Below are 19,648 nucleotides of genomic sequence, written 5' to 3'. Positions count from 1 at the left end.
AAAACCGGTACGAACCGGTTAAAAATTGATTGCACTATTTTAATTTTTAAAATTTTAATAATTTTTTAATCAGACTAGTCGAGCTGACCAAACTAATCAAATCGATAAATAGATGGCTTGATCAATTTGACCAACAGTCCGATCTAAAAACATTAAGAATAACTAATAAAAAAGTAAAAATACCAAATATCGTTTCGTATGATACGCTTCCATAAGAATTCAATGAGATACATTTGTATAAGATTGTGTTATTTTACAAGACAACTTTACATAAAATTTTATCTTTATAAAATAATTTTAGGTACAAAAGTTACATCCTTACAACATAACTATTTATCAATAATTATAATTTATTAGATTTCTTTACATAACAAAAATATTAATACCTACCAATATTAGTAATAATATTATAAATTACTAACATTAGGGATAATTAGATTCTAAATAATTAAAAAAAAAGACTTACCTCATATGTGTGCTATTTAAAATTAAGTTCAATTGAGTCTAAGATAAACTCATATGTGTGCTATTTTATACTATGCCCTACCGCCCTTAAATCCAGGTGGCAGGAAGGAAAAAAGTTTACAGCAGCTCAATAACGCTACCATAACTGTTGCCAAGCGAAGCCATGGCAAGAAGCCCAAGTGCTGCTTCGCTATTATATCATTATACAACTACCACGACGGGGATGAAGGTGGTCGACTTTAGAAAACCCCAATCTGCTTCACCACATGATGTTGGCTCTGGATTTACGTCGGAACTGCTTCTTTCTTATGCACCAGGTCCCTGGGAACGTGCTCAACTACAACACACCATTTATAAAGGGGTAGGGTTAGGTCTATGTTCATACATAAACCAGATAAAAAGGAAAGGGCATTTTCATTTTATCATGTAACATCAAGTTCATGACCGTAAAAGCAAGGATATGGGAATATAATAACCTTTCGAAGATCCACTAAATACAAGAAAAAAAAACCCCCGAAAATAACTGTATCGAGTAACATAGAAAAAACCATAGCATCTAGAATCATTGAAGTGACAAAACCATCAGATGTCGGTCATACAGAACATAAAACTTTAATGCAAGTGAACACCGGTAACTATTTTCATGTAGTATTCTTTGATATGGTTAAGTAGCTTACGTTGCTGATAAACTTGGCCCCAAACCATGCAGTATCTGGACCATGAGGAGGAGGAATGACTCTTAATCCATTTGCTAGGGAAGGGGAAAGAGTCTCATGTAGTTCCTTCTCTAACCTCTCTGGGAAAACAGTTGCAACATACTCAAAACCTTAGATATAACCCTGCTAGTGTCTATTAACCCAAAAAGAAAAGGAAAGGAATGATAGAAGATTGAAATTTCAGATTCTACCTGCTAGTCCCGGTAAACATGCAGTTCCCCCTGACAAAACTATAGTCTTGAACCAAGTATCATCGCATGTCAATTCTGCAGCATGGCAATGATCCATGCAGAGTGCTACCGCCTGATGCAATCCCATAGCACGCCTGTACAAAGATACAACTTATAAACATTCAAAAAAAATTTCTTCGTGTTTCGGTTTCAAATCATGTGCAAGGTGTCAATAAAACCTCAAGAATATTACTGGTATTCAATTAATCTTAAGATGGTTCATAAACAATTTATAATGTCTTTACTTGTATTCAGTTCAGTTCCTTGAGAATTTAATTTTTTAATCATTTGCAACTTGCAAGTATCAGTAAGGTCTCACGAATAGCACCTGTGCATCTTCCTTAAGTACTTGACAGAAACAATTTTATAGGTGCTACTAGTTATAGACTTACACTCCTCCAATACGTGGCTGGAATAAGATCTCTCCAGTTTGAAAACGTTCCTTTGACAAAGTAAACCAACCCATGGCTGGAACCTCCATTGATGCTCGAGTATCTTTTGATAGTTCTGTTTTATAATCAGCAGCAACATAGCATAGGTTCTGTATTTTAAGCAAACTAAAAGAGCATCAAGAAACTAGAATGAGCATGTTGCCAATTACAGAAGAAAGTAAAAGGAACTGTCTTGCATGAACATTATCGAGTGAAGGTGAGGAGTTTCTAAAAGAGAACAAGGCATTGATTCTAAAAGGGAGCAAATGCACCAAAGTAAATTTATCAATTTGTATCACCTTCGGCAATATCAATTAAGCACATAATATATGCAATGATAAGTTATATATTTACTAATACATCAGAAGCATGATATATGTTGGATTTGTTATTCTTGAATTATCAAATTTTTTGGCAAGGAAACAATCCAAGTGTGGTTATCCTTCTACTACTTGAGCCATAGAAAGGAAACACCGAAACAGCCTCAATCTAAAGTTGCAAAGGATTAAAGCATACCTCTTTTAGTGTCCGCACGGTGTACAATGATTCAAAGTTAATATTGTTCTGCTGCATGAGTTCCTTGAGGTATCCTGTGAGTTTTAATGCTCCCAGTCCAATAACTTCAACACCCACCTTACGCATAACTTTCCCATTTAAAACTATTAAACACATAGACAAACCATACAAATTCAGAATTCTATTAAAAAAAAAAATAGGTGAGAGAACATAGTGAAATATAAATTAGGCTGAAAATAGTCAAATTGATCAGTTCTCTTATTTCTCTTTTTAACAGGGAAAAAATGAAAACAAAAGGATTAAAGAGAAAGGATAATAATGAACACATGATAAATCACCATTAATTATATATTATCAACAACAGATGATAAGAGGACTTGAGAAAAGTCAAGTTCTTACTGGGAACAACAGATGTAACTTGAAAACCAATGTTAACAACAATTCCTGATGTCCGTCTTGCTGCAAAGAGAGCTAATGTTGCCTGCAATGAATCACTTGCAAAAGTCATTGTGTTCAGACAAAATGAATAATGGAGAGAAATCAACATCTCCACATATGGCTAGAAAAAAGCATGACTAGGGGAAAGATGTAAGGTTCATCAGCTTGTGTTGTGCATGAGCTTTAAGAGAGGGAATAAGCATTTGAAAACAACCATATTCCTTGTGTGTGTTGCTTTGACTATTTCTTGTTTGGTTGCTTCTTTTGAGATTAATACTAGACAGTATCTAAAAATACAATGATGCACCTGATTCACAGCACAAACAGCAGGAACATTCATGTCAAATAAGACAGTGTGGATGGCATCTTTAAGCTGCCTTCTTGATGCTTTGGCCGAATCTGTATCTGGAGAAATCAATTCAGAAGAGGTTAAACCTGGATGTTAACCATGCTAGCCCAACTATCACTGGCTACAACCAAATTTACACAATCAGGTCTGACAAAAATATCAGTGGTGTATTCTCTTCTTCTCAGAGATAATACTTATCTCAATGTTTTCCCATGGTTCCCATGAAGAGAATTATGTGATGCAATCAATACTGTTAATTCAATAATCAAAGCAGAACAAGTGCTTGATCAAGCACATATGACACATCATCTTCGTCCATAGGGATAACCCTCTGCTCTGGTATTGTACAAATTGGCCAATACATACCGATAGGGAAGGTTATAGACCCAGATCAACTAGCTAGAAAGCTACGATTTAAAAAGCATACTACAAAAATGGAAGTACGAAGATTGAAGGGTATTAAAGTCGTAAAAAATTCAGTATAGCTATGAAGAGATATTGCTTCATTCCAACAAATAATGGCATGAGATTCATAAAATTTGAGCATTAAAAATCATGATTAGGAAAAAGAAGAAGAAGATAGTAGCCAACCATCATAATGGCATATTGGAATGGACAGGACAATTGGTTGAGTGGATGGCTTAACCTGCATCCTGTACAAGAAGAACGTCGTCATATTTACAATCCAAAATCCCCATGCGAGAGTAAGTTCAAGAAATTAGAGGAAAGCCAAGGAAAGGAATGAACCAGTTGGAATACAACAAACCTGCTATAAATAGTGCCAAAAAAATGTCGAAGTCTAGCATACATTGGAGATTCGATATTACCAAACTCCTGACACATTGATGTCAAAGACAAATTTTAAATTAACATCACGTCGTATACATATATAAGGAAAGATGAAGACATATCTAACAACAGAATGGAGTTTCCCACATCTAGAAAATCCGTCTTTGTAAAACCTTACAAGCTTACCAGAAAAGTTGCAGACCGCCCAGATGGACAAGCATACTTGCTCCACCCAAACTTGCAATAGCCGGAACCACCTTTTTCAAGTTTCCAAAGGGAGGACAAGACAAAAAATCAAGAACAGCCCACAGTATCAGGTGTTTAACTTTGTTAAAATCCAGTTAGTCAGAATCAGTGGGGTTAACTGAGACTTGAGAGATAGTTAAATTACCATCAATAATAACAGAACCAGAGACTTGTGCACGTTGACCATAAATGCGCATGAAAGATAACTCCCCTGTGCGACTTGGGAATGTTCTGCAAATCAAAATGCAGTTGGTTCAAAAACTCGTGGAATAAAATAGTTAAAATGAACCCATATAACTATCATCAGTAAAAATGAAAACGCAAGTAAAAGAGGGAATATTTGTCAATTGGTATAGAAAGAAATTCTTGCAGAAAATTTGGGGATTATGAGGCAACGTCAATCATGAAAAAAATACAAACAAATCCAAATGATTTAAGTGAAAAATGGGTGAAGAGGAAAGGGCACGAACTGCAGAGGATAACCGGACCGTAAGTTCAACTCGGCGAAGAAAACGGAGTCCCAGGGATCGTCGTGGCCTTGATAGTATTGGAGAAAATATATCCAAAGGCGATTATCCGAGACAAGGGATCTCCAGGCTCGGCTAACGCAACCAAGCTTGATGGCGTCCTTGGGGCCGACCAGCCGGAGTATCTGTAGCAGAATATCAAGCGGAATAGAATCGAAACAAGGTCCGAGCGATGAGTCGGATGAAATGGCTGAAGAAGAAGTTAACTGGAGAGGTGAGTGGGAGGTGGAAGAAGAACGAGCGGAGACAGACTCCCAGACTTTCCGGAGCAGCGTAGCCATGGTGGAGGGAAGGAGTAAATTGAAGATTAGATGAGGTGGAGAAATGAAGGAGCTAAAAGGCAGGAGGGCAGGGGTAGTTGACGGCAACGTGGATAAATATGATAATGACACGTGGGGGGCTACGCTCTACGTCCTCGTGTAACATGCTAATGCACCTCACACTCGCAAGTCGCAATGGCTTCCATTTTATCATTTGGACTTCTCGCAAAGTCTTAAAACAACAGCTTAGTGTCGCTGAACTGAAAATTAAATTTTATATTTTACCAACCGCTTCAAAGACTGGAAATTCACTTCTTCTCATGGTTTTTTATTTCAAATAATTTGAAGATTTAAAATTAATTTTTTAATGCTTTATTTTCATAACTAAAAATAATAAACTACTAATATATTTTTTGTAAGTGTTGTATACACTATTTAGATGGAACTCGACATCCTTAAATGTTTAGGTCACATAAACTTTAACCATCACTGTATTTTGTTTAAAAATAAGAAAATCAATTCTTAATCCTTAAATGTTTTTTTTAAAAGAAGAAAATCTCACAAATTTAAATTGACTTTGATACTATAAATTAAAAACCCTAACACTAAAACTATAAATAGCCTATTCCACTTGTTCATTTTTCATAGAAAACCCAAATCTTCCTTCTATACATTCTATACTATCCTACACTCCCGAGATTTTGTAAACCCAAATTTTGAAGTTTTATAAAGGTTGTCTCTTTATTGAGATTGAAAGAGACTCTGTCGCTTAGAATGCAACAATAATAGAGTATTCTCTAGTGGCTTTATGTTATAGTAATATGGATTCATCATTTGAAAGGTGTTAGTTTCTATCACATTAGTTAAACTGAGATTTTTACTTTCGTGCCAGCATTCATTTCTATTTTAGTTGAACGATGGAGACCCGAGACCTATAAATTTCATTTATTAAGTGATGAAGCCACAATAACATTGAAAGATGTAGCGTTATTGATGGGCTTTCGGATGGATGAGCATCCAATAATGGGCATTTTTTAGTACAATTGTATTTGTGCAACATTCAAAATTGGCATCAACTATAAGTTTGATTCCAATGGGCTTCAAACTAAGTTAACATGGTTGAATAGCCACTTTAAGCATCTCTCAAGAATCAAACTTGCCTTGATATTGAGTGTCATGTTAGAGCTTACATTCTCTAGTTGTTTAAAAGTGTTTTGATACAGAAAAGTTTGGCAATAAATATCATCCCATCTTTCTCCCATTATGAGCTAATTTTAAACGACTATAACATACAATGGGTGTAACGACCCAATACTCAGTGGAGTCAAAAATGGTGATTTCAGAAGGTTGTTTTCTGAAGATAGAATTAGTGAATATTATTTATTCATAGTTACGAAGGTGTTACAGTATTATATTGAGGTTGATCTAATAATTTTAATTATTAGAAAGTTAGAAAAGGTACAAGTGTATCAGTTCTAAAGTCGATGGTTTTAAAAATTGAGGTATTGGGACCTCGCTTTCCTAAACCGGACTCGTAAATATTTTTATTAAATATTTACAGAGTTATATTAGAAGTGAATTAAATTTTTGGTTATGCAATTTTGACGAAAGAGTGTTTAATTAAAGTAAAAGGACTAAATCAAATAAGTGATAAGAGTAAGAACTAATACTAAATTATAAGGTGGATCTATATTAAGGGACTTATTAAATAAATAAGCCATTATTTATATAAGTCTGTGATGGTGGACGGTTTTAGTAAATATTATAAGTATTATATGTATTAAGTTAGTATAATAATTGGGGGTTAAATTGTTAATTTTTGTGAAGCCTAGGGACTGTTTTGTTGGATTGTTTTTTGTGCTGGAAATTTGAGTTGAATTACTAAGTTTAGTGAGCAAGTAAAATATTTTGTATTATGAGTTTTATTAGTATTAGCTTTCAAGGAGTTAAATACTATAAATTAACCTAGCATGGTGTTAAGTTATAAAGTTCAATAATTTAAGGATTGTTAATAAATTATATGTATGTGTGGTTAGTTATGGAAATTAGATGAAGAAGCAATCAAGCTAATTTTGATGTTAATGATTAAGTTGAGTAAATGTCAATTGTTGAGGGTAAATGTATAAATTATGACCTAAGGTTAATTGATTTAATTAAAAGCAAGTATGGTATTCAAATTAAGTAATGGAATTAATTTGTTAATTTGATCATGAGAAGAATAGATCGGGTATCAACCGTGGGAAGGAAAAGATCACTGAGTAGACGTCTTCGATTCGTAGCATCTGTCATATTTTTGTAAGTTCGTAGTCTCGAACTTAACCTTTTTATTAATCATTTATTTAATTAGTAATTAGATGCTACTTAGATACTTGATATACAATATTATGTTCATATTTGAATGATGATGTTAATTAATGAATGAAGAAATTGTGAAAATAAATAATTATTTATTCGTCGGTTTATCCGACTAGCACTGGGCACAAATATCGTTGGTGTATCGAACTAGAGCTGGGCTCACTATTTATTCGTCGGCTTATCCGACTAGCGTTAGGCGCAAATATCGTTGGTATATCCAACTAGAGCTGGGCTCACTATTTATTTGTCGATTTATCTGACTAGTGCTAGGTGCAACTTCCGTCAGTTTATCTAACTAGTGCTGGGCGCACATTTGTCGCACAACTTTCATTAGTTTATCTGACTAATGTTGGGCACACATTTTGTTAGAATTAAGTGACACAAATTCTTATTTAAATAAAATACAGTGATAAAATAAAATAAAAGTAAAATCCCTATAGAACTATACTTCTTTTATTTTATTTTAAAATAAGGTTTTTTTAAACCTTATTAAACTCCATCTATTTGATATTGATTAGAATAAGGTGTTTCAATCTTACTACACTCCTATTAGAATATGGTTTTACAAGCCTATAAATAGATATAGTCTACTCCTCTTGTAATAATTTAAATTCGACATAGTGAATTTTCTTCTCCTTTGCCCGTGGTTTTTTCCCAAAAGGGTTTCCACGTAAAAATCTGTGTGTTCTTTATTTTTATTTCTCTTTTCTTTGTGATATATTGTCATTACTGACATTCTATTTTTACAAATTGTATCAGAGCTTCCAGGTTGTTCATCTCAATCACGGTAATGGCGTCGTTGAAGTATGAAATTTTGCTGTTGGATCTCAACACCAGATTCGCGTTGTGGCAGATAAAGATGTAGGCAGTTCTTGCACTGATAGACTTAGAGGAAGCCCTACTAGGGGCAGATAAAATGCCTTCAACATTGACAGAGGAAGAGAATAAGTGCAAGGATCGAAAGGCGTTAACACAGTTACATTTGTATTTGTCTAACGAAATTTTACAGGATGTGATGAAGGAGAAGACTGTCGCTAGATTATGGAAGAGGTTGAAACAAATATGTATGTCGAAAACTCTAACTAGCAAGCTGCATATAAAGCAACATTTTTATACTCATCGTTTGGAGGAAGGTGCATCTGTGCACGAACACTTAATAGTGTTTAAAGAAATTCTCTCAAACTTGGAGGGCAAGGAGGTTCAGTATGATAAGGAAGATCTAGGGTTGATTCTACTTTGTTCGTTGCCCCTGTCTTATTCAACCTTTAGAGATACTATTTTATATAGCCACGAGTCTCTCACAGTTGATGAGGTTTATGATTCTTTAACCTCGTATGATAAGATGAAAGATCTTGTGGTTAAAACTGACTCTCAGGGAGAGGGTTTCATTGTTCGTAGAAGATAAGATCGGAATGATGATGATGATCGTGGAAGGACATAGGAACGAATCATCGCGGTAAATCTAAGGGTAGATCGAAGCCTTCAAATAGAGGTAAAACTTGTAACTTCTGCAAGAAGAAAAGACACATTAAATCTGAGTGTTACAAGCTACAAAACAAGATCAAAAGGGAGGCTACGAATCAAAATGGAAAATAACCAGAAGATTCTGGTAAAACTGATGTTGTAGAAGACTATAGCGATGGTGAACTTCTAGTCGCTTCTGTCAACAATTCTAAAGTGAGCAAGGAGTGGATCCTTAATTTGGGTTGTACCTTTCACATGAGTCCTAATCGGGATTGGTTTACAACTTACGAAATAGTGTTTGAAGGTGTTGTTTTGATGGGAAATAATACTTCTTGTAGAATTGTAGGTGTTGGAACAATTAAAGTTATGATGTTTGATGGAGTTGTCAGAACACTTAGTGACATATGACATGTTCCAGAATTGAAGAGAAATTTAATTTCATTGAGTACTCTTGATTCAAATGGGTACAAATACATAGCTGAAAGTGGGGTTTTGAATATTTCCAAAGGTTCCCTTGTTGTGATGAAAGGGCAGAGAAAGACTGCCAAGTTATATATTTTACAGGGTTCTACTATTACTAGTGATGCAACTGTCGCATCCTCTTCCTTGTCAGATGATGATATTACTAAACTTTGGCATATGCGCCTAGGGCATATGAATGAGAATGGCATGGTAGAATTGAACAAAAGAGGACTTCTTGATGGGCAAGGAATTTGCAAATTGAAGTTCTATGAGCACTGCGCTTTTAGGAAGCAAAAGAGAGTTTGATTCACCAAAGGAATCCATAACACGAAGGGAACGTTGGAGTATATTCATTCTGATATGTGGGGGGCTATCCAGAGTGTCTTCAAGAGGTGGAGCTAATTATATGCTAACTTTTATAAATGATTTTTCCAAAAAAGTTTGGGCGTTCTTCCTGAAGCAGAAAAGTGATGTGTTTTCCATATTTAAGTCTTGGAAAACTATGATTGAAAAATAGACGAAAAAACAAATAAAATACTTTTGCACAAACAATCGCTTAGAGTTCTATTCTGATGTGTTTAATAAATTGTGCAAGTTAGAAGAGATCTTAAGACACTTGACAGTTCGTCATACTCTATAGCAAAACGGTGTTGCAGAATGAATGAATAGAACAATTATGGAGAAGGTTCGATGTATGTTGTCAAATGCCAAATTACCAAAGTCATTTTGGGTCGAAACAACATCTACTGCATGTTTTTTGATCAACTGATCTCCATCCGTTGCCATTGAGAAAAAAACTCCACAAAAGGTATGGTCTGGTAATCCTGTTGACTATTCTGACTTAAAGATATTTGGATGTCCTGCGTATGCTCATGTTGATAATGGAAAATTGGAACCGATATCCATTAAATGTGTTTTTCTTGGTTATAAAGCTAGTGTAAAAGGGTATAAGTTATGGTGTCCTGAAAATAAAAATGTTGTGATTAGTATAAATGTTGTTTTTGATGAAACTGCTATGCTACCTAACTTATCTCTTAAAGACTCTTTCAATAAAGAAAATCAAAAGTAGGTGGAACATCAGATTAATCCAAAATCTACAATAGAATTGACTCCTTAAGCTAGTACAAAAATTCAAAATAGAGTTGCTTCTTCACCACAATATCGCCAAAAACAGAACTAGAAGAGAAATTAAACCTCCAAAAAAGTATGCCGAGGCTGATCTAGTTGCTTATACTTTAAATATCGCTGAAGATATTGTAACAGCTCGATTTTTGGGTCTAGTTGGAACAGTGGTTTCGGGACCACAAATCAGACGAGGAAAATTTCTAGGACGAAATTTATTTTAAGAGGGAGAGAAATGTAATACCCCGAAAATTTTTATAGTAAGATATTATCTTTGATGTAGTAAGGAAATAAAGTGAAAAAAGGAGAATTTTGAGTTATGACAACATTGGGAATTATATTAAGACATATTAATTAAAGAAAGGATTAAATTACAAAAGTGAGAAAAGTTTGTTATTCAAGAGTAAATACTCAAAATTTGAGGGGTTAAAGTGTAAATATGAAAATTTTGAAGGACCAATTGTGTAAATAATTTAAGGGTGGAATAATCTAGAAACTAAGGAAAATGGATGAATTGGGACCAAATTGAATACATGAAGAATAATGAGGGACTAAATCGTAATGTTACCAAATTAAGTGATGACTCAAGGATGGAATTTTAAAAGATCTAAAAGGAAAAATGGTCAATTAGAAGAAAGAGAAATCTAAAAAATAATGATGATGTTGGAGATATTTTAGATCAAATAAATAAATAAATATTAGTTTATTAATATTTTAATTTGATTTTTAAATGACATTTCATCATTTTATTATTATTTTATTTAGTATATATATGTGGAAGAAAAGATGAAGAATCATCTTCCTTTCCCATGCATTTCACGTTAGAAGAGAAGAGAAGAAAGAAAGTTTTGCTTTCTTTACAATTTGGTCCTTCCACCAAAAATTTACCATTTTCACCTAGAAATCAAAAGAATTTTCATATCTACCAAGAGAGAAAAATGTTAAGGAGCATATGGGGAGCTAGAATATCAAGTTAGATTCGAGAAATAGAAGCTGGAGGAGAGAGAAAATCAACTTAAAGATTGAAATCAATAGAGCAATGTAAGAACATCAAGATTTCAATATATTTTTAAATTTTAGATTATTGAAAAAGTATGAAATTGATGTTAATTTAGGGTTTTATTATATAAGGTTCTATGTTCTTGATATGTTAGTGAAGGGAAATAAGAGGAATTGATTATCAACATCTTGCACTAAAACAGTTTTGGACAACAGTAGTAGGTTAACTTTGAAAATTACCATAAACCTAGAGGATGAAAAAAATATGGAATTAAAGCTTATTGAGTCTATTTTCTCATAGAAGAAATGATGTAAGTAATGGGATTGTAAATCTTGAGATATAATGAATTTTGTTAGAAAGGTCAGAATGAATTCGAGTTCCCCTGTTCTGACTTGGAAAAATCATTAAAAATTGTATAAAAATAATTATGGGTTATAATTTATATATTTAAAATCCTTAATGAGTATATTTCAATAGAAATAAATGGGGACATCATCCAAATTCTATACAAAGAGATAATTAATTTTTAGTGAAGAGGGGTCGAAACTGTCGAACTGTGAAATAGGTGAAACTTTAAAGAATAAACTGTACTTATTGGCTAAACCAAAAATTTTGAAAATTTTATGATAAAAAGATATGTGAGTCTATCTTAATTTTGATCTCTGTAGCTCGAGATATAAATAAATTAGTGACTCTAACTCAGACAAATAGCTTGAATTTACATACAGGAAAATAGTGATAGTATGGATAATGTTGTTTAAATGTGTTATACACATTAAGGATGTGGAATGGAGAGGAGGAGGAGAAAAATTGGGAAATATATGAATGATTTGTGTATAATTGGTCATATGCTTGATTATAATTGATAAACGATGAAATAGAAATGATGCTTATATTTGTGCATTATCGGTCATGGTTTAAGCTCATGTGTGAAAATAAACTTTCATAGTATGTGTGTATGGTATATTCAGTATATGATTTGACATGAAATAATGTTATGAATGGTTTATGAATTAACACATGTTGGTAAGCGTGATACATGAATAAATGTTGTTTTCATCTATGCTTATAATGCTTATCCTATATGTGTATTTGGCTAACATATTTGGTGTACATGCTTAGGCTTTGGCCAAGTAGTGGTTGGATTATGCCACGTTAAATTTATAAGTTATGCATTGAAATGGTAAGTGCCTAATTGGAAATATGCTTGTGATCATGAAACGGGTGGTAAGGTTTAAATTATGTAATCTCTAGTGAAATGGTTTATCATGTGGTTAGTTCCAAAAAGAGTTATGTTTAAATACACTAGCTTGCGTCTATGGTTGAATGATATGTTTATATATTGTGTGATGTGTGCATAGGAAACGAGTGTGGAAATATAATGAAATAGTAAGTTCATATGGCTAAAATTTAATGATTAAATGTTAATTTCATGAATTATATAATGTATGACGAGATATATTTGTTGATGATTTGAGAATAAAATAACAATGCGAAAACTGAATAAATAATCAAATTGAGCGGAACATCAGATTTAAGTACTTCTGATCAGTGACAAGTGATAAGTGGTAGCTTTAGCTACACTTATCTGATTAGTGACAAGTGACAAGTGATGAGTGGTAGCTTTAGCTACACTTATCTGATCAGTGACAAGTGACAAGTGATAAGTGGTAGCTTTAGCTACACTTATCTGATCAGTGACAAGTGACAAGTGATGTGTGGTAGCTTTAGCTACACTTATCTAATCAGGGACAAGTGACAAGTGATAAATGTGATCCGTGTAAGACCATGGTAGGGATATGGCTTCGGAAAGTGCTAAGTGATCATACGTAAGACCATAGTTATACTATGGCAAAGTGGAAGTGAAGTACTCAATTTTTCATAACTGTTCCCTAATTTGACTAAGGATGGTAAGTGACAAATGGGCCCAAAAGAATTATAGTAAATGGATAAGTGGTAGTGAATTTATACCAAGATGATGAGTTGAGTTGATGTTGTTATTTAAGCTAAAGTGATATTTTCATTGCAAACTTGAGAATTTCATAAATGTGTTAATGAATGGTATAATCAATAAACGTTGAGTTAAATGATAAATACATATTAGTATTGAACTTAATGATTTGAATTGTGAACATGAGAAACTTGTGAATTGAATGAAATGGAAATGAAGTATTAAATTATTAAGACTTGTGAATTGCATGAATATGTATCGGGTCTCGTAGGTCTTATTTATTATGAAAATAATATTTTGAGGATATATTATGAGGAATTATAAAATCATGTTAATAATTTGAAAGTTTTAATTTAGATGAAGTTTTATAACTTGGTTAAATACGTTTACAAGTGTATGTGTTTTGGTAATGCCTCGTACCTTATTCTGGTGTCGAATACGGGTAAGGGGTGTTACAGATATAGATGCAAACCAAGAGCCATCTAATTATTCTGATGCGGTTAGTTGTGAAAACTCAGAAAAGTGGATGTTTGTTATGCAAGAAGAGATGGAATCACTCAACAAAAACAAAACATGAGATCTTGTGAAACTTCTTAAAGGTAAAAAGGTTGTTCGTTGTAAATGGGTGTTTAAAAAGAAAGAAGAGACTCTAGGAGTTGAAGAACCCAGATATAAAGCAAGGGTTACAGTCAAATTCCAAGAGTGGATTTCACAGATGTGTTCTCCCCAGTTGTGAAGCATAGTTCGATTCGATCTTTATTTGGTATTGTAGCCATGCATAATTTGGAGCTTGAGCAGTTAGATGTAAAAACTGGATTTTTGCATGAAAAACTTGAGGAGGATATTTACATGCAACAACTAGAAGGTTTTACAGTCTTAGAAAAAGAGGACTATGTTTGCTTGTTGAAAAGTCCCTTTACGGTTTGAAATAGTCACCAAGACAGTGGTATAAGAGGTTTGACTCCTTTATGACTTCTCATGATTTCAAAAGAAGTAGCTTTGACTATTGTGTTTACCTTAAGAAAAATAGTGATGGTTCTTTTGTATATCTACTCCTTTATGTTGATGGCATGTTGATAGCAGCGAAAGATAAAGGAGAGATAAGAAAGGTTAAAGCCCAACTAAGTGAAGAATTTGAGATGAAAGATTTGGGACTAACAAAAAAAATACTTGGTATGGAAATTCTTAAAATAGAAAATCAAGTAAATTGTATCTAAGTCAGAAGGGGTACATTGTGAAAGTTCTTTACAAATTCAATATGCAGAATGCTAAGCCTGTTAGTACTCCTTTAGCAGCCCATTTCAGACTTTCATCGGCTTTGTCTCCACATTCAGATGATGAGATGGAGTACATGTCACATGTTCCATGCTCTAGTGCAGTGGGATCTCTCATGTATGCTATGGTTTGTTCACATCCAGATTTATCATATGCAGTCAGTGCAGTTAGCAGATACATGGTGAATCCCAGTAAAGAACAATATTGGAAGGCAGTTCAGTGGATTTTAAAATACTTATGAGGTACTACTGATGTTTGCCTACAGTTTGGAAGAACCAGAGATGGAGTCATTGGGTATGTTGATGCTGATTTTGCTAGAGACCTTGACAAAAGAAAATCTCTCACAGGTTATGTCTTTACAATCGGAGGTTGTGCAATCAGTTGGAAAGCCACTTTACAAACTACAGTTGCTTTGTTTACCACTGAAGCTGAGTACATGGCGATTACTGAGGCTTGTAAAGAAGCCATTTGGTTGAAGGGGACTCTTTAGTGAACTCAATGAAAACCTTCAAATCAATACAGTATTTTGTGACAGTTAAAGTGCCATCTTCCTTACAAAAGATTAAATGTTTCATGAAAGAACAAAACACATTGATGTTCGGTATCATTTTGTTCGTGATATTATTGCTCGTGGTGATATTGTTGTGAGCAAAATTAGTACTCATGAAAATCCTACAAATATGATGACTAAGTCACTTCATATAACCAAGTTTGAGCATTGTTTAGACTTGATTGGTGTTCATTGTTGAAGTTAAACCCTTAAGGGGTTTTATAAAAGAGATGCATAACTTGTTCGTTGAGAGTTAGCAATGAAGAACTTGTTCGTTGAGAATTCGTGTCAAGGTGAAGATTGTTAGAATTAAGTGACCCGAATTCTTATTTAAATAAAATATAGTGGTAAAATAAAATAAAAGTAAAATCCCTATAGAACTATACTTCTTTTATTTTATTTTAAAATAAGGTTTTTTTAAACCTTATTAAACTCCATCTATTTGATATTGATTAGAATAAGATGTTTCAATCTTACTACACTCCTATTAGCATATGATTTTACAAGCCTATAAATAGACATAGTCTACTCCTCTTGTAATAATTCGAATTCGACATAGTGAATTTTTTTCTCCTCTGCCCGTGATTTTTTCCCAAAAGGGTTTCCACATAAAAATTTGTGTGTTCTTTATTTTTATTTCTCTTTTCTTTGTGATATATTGTCATTACTGGCATTCTATTTTTACACATTTGTCAGTTTATTCAAATAGCGCTGGGCGCAAACTCTTTCGTGGTTTATCCGCTAGGCACCGGGTGCCATGTATCGATTGGACTATACATCAAGGTTATATGAACCATTGAAGAAAGTTGGTTATAGGTATTACTAAGGAAGAATTATATTTACTTATGTATATATATTTATTCATTGAAAGATATGACATATTTCTTGAATTAGATTATTAAAGTTGTGAAATAAATTCAAATGCTTTAGATATACTTGTGGTTATTTAAATAAGTGAAATCTATTTAATGTGGATTGGTTCCCATGTTTACAAGTTAGATAAATAGTAGACTCAGACTCAACATCTTACAAGAATCCCATACTCAACGTCGGTGATGTCATCTTTTGTGTTTTTTACATGTACCTAGGGGGTATTAGTTGATTAATATCTTTCGTTTATGGATAGTATTGATGAATGTTACTTGTATGATACATAAGTTATAATCTTGTTAAATGATGTATATATTTTGATATAATTATGTTTATATATGTAAATGTTTGGAAATGATGTTTTCTTTAAATAAGCTAGATGTCCTATTAAAATTGGTAATTTAATTTGGTTGACATGGAAGTATTGAATTAGGTATTAGCTTTATAACATGTTTATCACTCTTGAGTTAGAATAAAGAATCAATTTATATTTATGTTCGGTCATTTTGTTGATGCTTGAGTGCATATGGTAGATGTTAGATAGTGCATTGATTCAAATGACTTACTTGATTGTTTAGTACATGGTTGAGATGCTTTTGAATGACATATTGGTTAAGTACTCAATATTGTTGTTTTGACATGTTTTGAGCATATTTAATTGTGCTTTGAATAGGTTATATGATTGATGGATCAGTTGTTTAGTGTCCAAGAAACCACAATTTGGTAAACTTGAGTTTTAAGGTACATTTAAGTGCACACGGCTTGAGGCACGATTTGTCACATGGCCGTGTGTCGTACATGAGCAACACACACGGACGTGTGCCCCAATTTCGAAAGTCACACGGTCTGGGGCATTTCACATGGCCGTGTGTCCCCTATTCCAATTTTTTTTCAATTTTTCCTAACTTTTCTAATATGTTACTATTTGACCTCGAAATGTTTCCAAATTATTCTTAGGGCCTTACAGACTCGTTTTTAGGTCCGTATATGTATAATAGCTTATGAATGGAATGAGATTGATTAATTGTAATCATGATTGAATAATTATCGTATGAACTGTTAAATGTTTAGAATGTTATTGTAAAACTCGTGACCTAATCCGACGATGAAATCGGATTAGGGGTGTTACAGTGGGGGTTCAGTAGTTTTGGTATGCTATATAAAGCATTGTGTAAGGTGTGCAGAGTGGGTAACAATGAAGGAAATGATTACCTTGTGATTTTGCAATTATGGGGGGTAGATATTGACTTTTGTGGCTAATGTCCATCCGTATGAATTTCTCAGTTTCTCTCTCGCTAAAAGGCAAAATTAGAAACATATGTTATAAAAGGGCATTACATTCTAAACAATTTATATCAATACTAACATTTAATATTTTAATAGATATCTAAGCAGCATGACCATACAGCTTACTAGAAGGATGGTATCGTAGCGATACAATCATCTATTAAGATTGAATCATATGATTCAATAATTTATTTGTTATACTGATATTTAATTAATATAATTACTAATATAAATGCATTTCTTTAATTATTTTTAAAGTTGATATGAATGTCATACTAGGTGGAAAAGATTGTTTTCGATGGACTCATGAGCACACAACGATGTTTTTAATGTGTGTATATTGTTTATATGCTTCTCTTGCGTTGCGTGGCACCAATCTAATCGAGTTTTGCAATGTTTTGGGATGATCCAAGAAAATTTGGAGAATCCAAAGAACATTGTCGACTATTATGATAATGATTTGTGTACTAGGAACGAGCGCAACTAGGGAACTTGTTAGAGTTGTCTGACACGAACCCCTGTTAAAGAAAATAGAGCGGTACAGACCATGATGCACAAGTAGAATCTGTATAGAACTACATTTCGTCTATTTAACATTGATTAGAATAAGCCTTTTCAACTTTTAAATAGATGTAGCCAAAACTCCTCTTGTATCATTCAGTTTTTAAAATTAGTGAATTTCTCCTCCTCTGTCCGTGATTTTTTCTCGAAAGGGTTTCCACATAAAATTTGTGTGTTTTATTTTTCCTGTTCTTTTTTGCTTTGCGATCGTTTTATATTATCATTATTGATGTTAGTTTTAATAAAACTATTTAAACTTAGTACTCTTTTGATTAATGGTGGGTTTGGATGAGCGATTGGGTGTGGTGCGGTGCGTTTAGCCTACTTTTTGTCTCATGTTACAGTATCTAATCTCACCACCACTGCTATTTTTACACTAACCACAAGTAAACGCACGGCCCATCCAAACTCACCCTAAGTGAAGAGGTGGTGATGAAATATTACATGCGGTCATGATGATGGGTTTTAGAAACATATAGATTCCCACTTCATTAATTCAAATAATAAACTGAGATCAAAGGGTTTAATGAAAGTGAGAGGCCGCCAAGTTAATAAGGACATCACATGGGGATGCCAAGCTCTTTTACCTATAAAAATCAACTCATTAACGACTATTATTCTTCAGCACCTCTAAATTCACTTGTGGGAGAAAGAAGAAGAGATCCAACGGTTCATTGTATAAATTTTAGTGTATTAATACGTGTTTTTGTTTATTTATATAATTTTTATGATTTTTTAAATTTTTTACACAACTATAATTTAAAAATATATATATATTTTTCTAGTTTCAAAAAATAAATAATGAATTTTAAGATTTTTTTTATATTTTTAGAACTTTTAATAATTTTTTCACAACCTATATTTGTAATTAACTTAATGATATTTGTATAAATTTACCTATTTTTGCTATTTATTACGAAGATATCTATATTTTTTAGACATTATTATTCATAGTTAATTATTTTAGTTGCATAATGAATCATGAATGAATTTTATATATCATAAACATCAATTTAATTATTATATTTGATTGTGCCATTATTAAATATCATAATTTTTATTTAAAATTTGCATCAATTAATTATTTAAATATATAATAATTTTTAATTTTTGAAATGATAAATATTTTATAAGAAGTGGTTCAAAAATTTATAAATTATATAATTTTTTATGTTATTAAATATTTTTAATATTAATTTATTAATATTTCTATTGTTAAATTGATGGATAATTTCATAAATATGCTAAAAAAATAATTGAGAAACTAGGTTAAAACTCTAAAAAATTATCGATCTACGTTGTTTTTGGAGAGAGAAAGGAAAACGCGTTCTACAAGGCGCGTTTTCATTCTCTCTCCATAAAACATGTTATACATGGAGCGTTTTCACTGACACGTTTTTACTTAGGTAAAAATTCTTTTTTTTTTCTTGCAATTAGAAATTAGAAGTTTGTAGATTGATTTTTATTCGTGTTTGAGATAGACAGACATGGTTACAGTTTTAAGGAATGTTTGAATTTACGGTGATGTCGTGGAGCTGGTTGGCCTGCAAATTTCATCTGTCATGTAAGTATAGAGCCATCACCCAAGAAGCTGGATCGTGTTGCAACTCAAGGTCCCAGTTGACAGTGATTATACAGTTTGAGGTTGAAGTGTAACTAAGACTTCAAGTTTACAAAGCTTATGTTGTCAAGAGATGTGGCATAAATGGTGGTAGTAGTTGATGGTGGATATGCGGGCACGTCAATGAGTTTCTCATCAGAAGAGGATGCTTTAAAAGACTCAA

At 32.9% G+C, this 19,648-nt stretch overlaps 1 protein-coding gene across 2 annotated transcripts; it reads right to left on the bottom strand.

Annotated features, from left to right (window-relative positions):
* Window positions 1-315: 315 nt before the first annotated feature.
* Window positions 316-5,215, bottom strand: LOC107918385 (actin-related protein 8). Of its 2 annotated transcripts, none has more exons than XM_016847939.2 (12): window positions 4,651-5,215; window positions 4,326-4,411; window positions 4,121-4,191; window positions 3,912-3,979; window positions 3,737-3,798; window positions 3,104-3,201; window positions 2,758-2,839; window positions 2,359-2,501; window positions 1,804-1,952; window positions 1,373-1,506; window positions 1,143-1,261; window positions 316-802 (listed from the first exon to the last, which is right to left on the bottom strand). In XM_016847939.2, exons 1-12 carry the CDS (start codon window positions 4,986-4,988, stop codon window positions 725-727), a joined length of 1,428 nt encoding a protein of 475 aa, XP_016703428.1. In that variant the 5' UTR covers window positions 4,989-5,215; the 3' UTR covers window positions 316-724. The 2 variants fall into 2 exon arrangements, with proteins under 2 accessions (XP_016703428.1, XP_016703429.1); XM_016847940.2 differs by having other exon boundaries at window positions 4,669-5,084.
* Window positions 5,216-19,648: the final 14,433 nt, after the last annotated feature.

This window comes from Gossypium hirsutum, chromosome D13 (assembly GCF_007990345.1).
Source record: "Gossypium hirsutum isolate 1008001.06 chromosome D13, Gossypium_hirsutum_v2.1, whole genome shotgun sequence".
In the NCBI taxonomy this organism is placed as follows: domain Eukaryota; kingdom Viridiplantae; phylum Streptophyta; class Magnoliopsida; order Malvales; family Malvaceae; genus Gossypium; species Gossypium hirsutum.
Note: the sequence above shows the minus strand (reverse complement) of the source record. Positions and strands in the feature narration are given on the sequence as shown.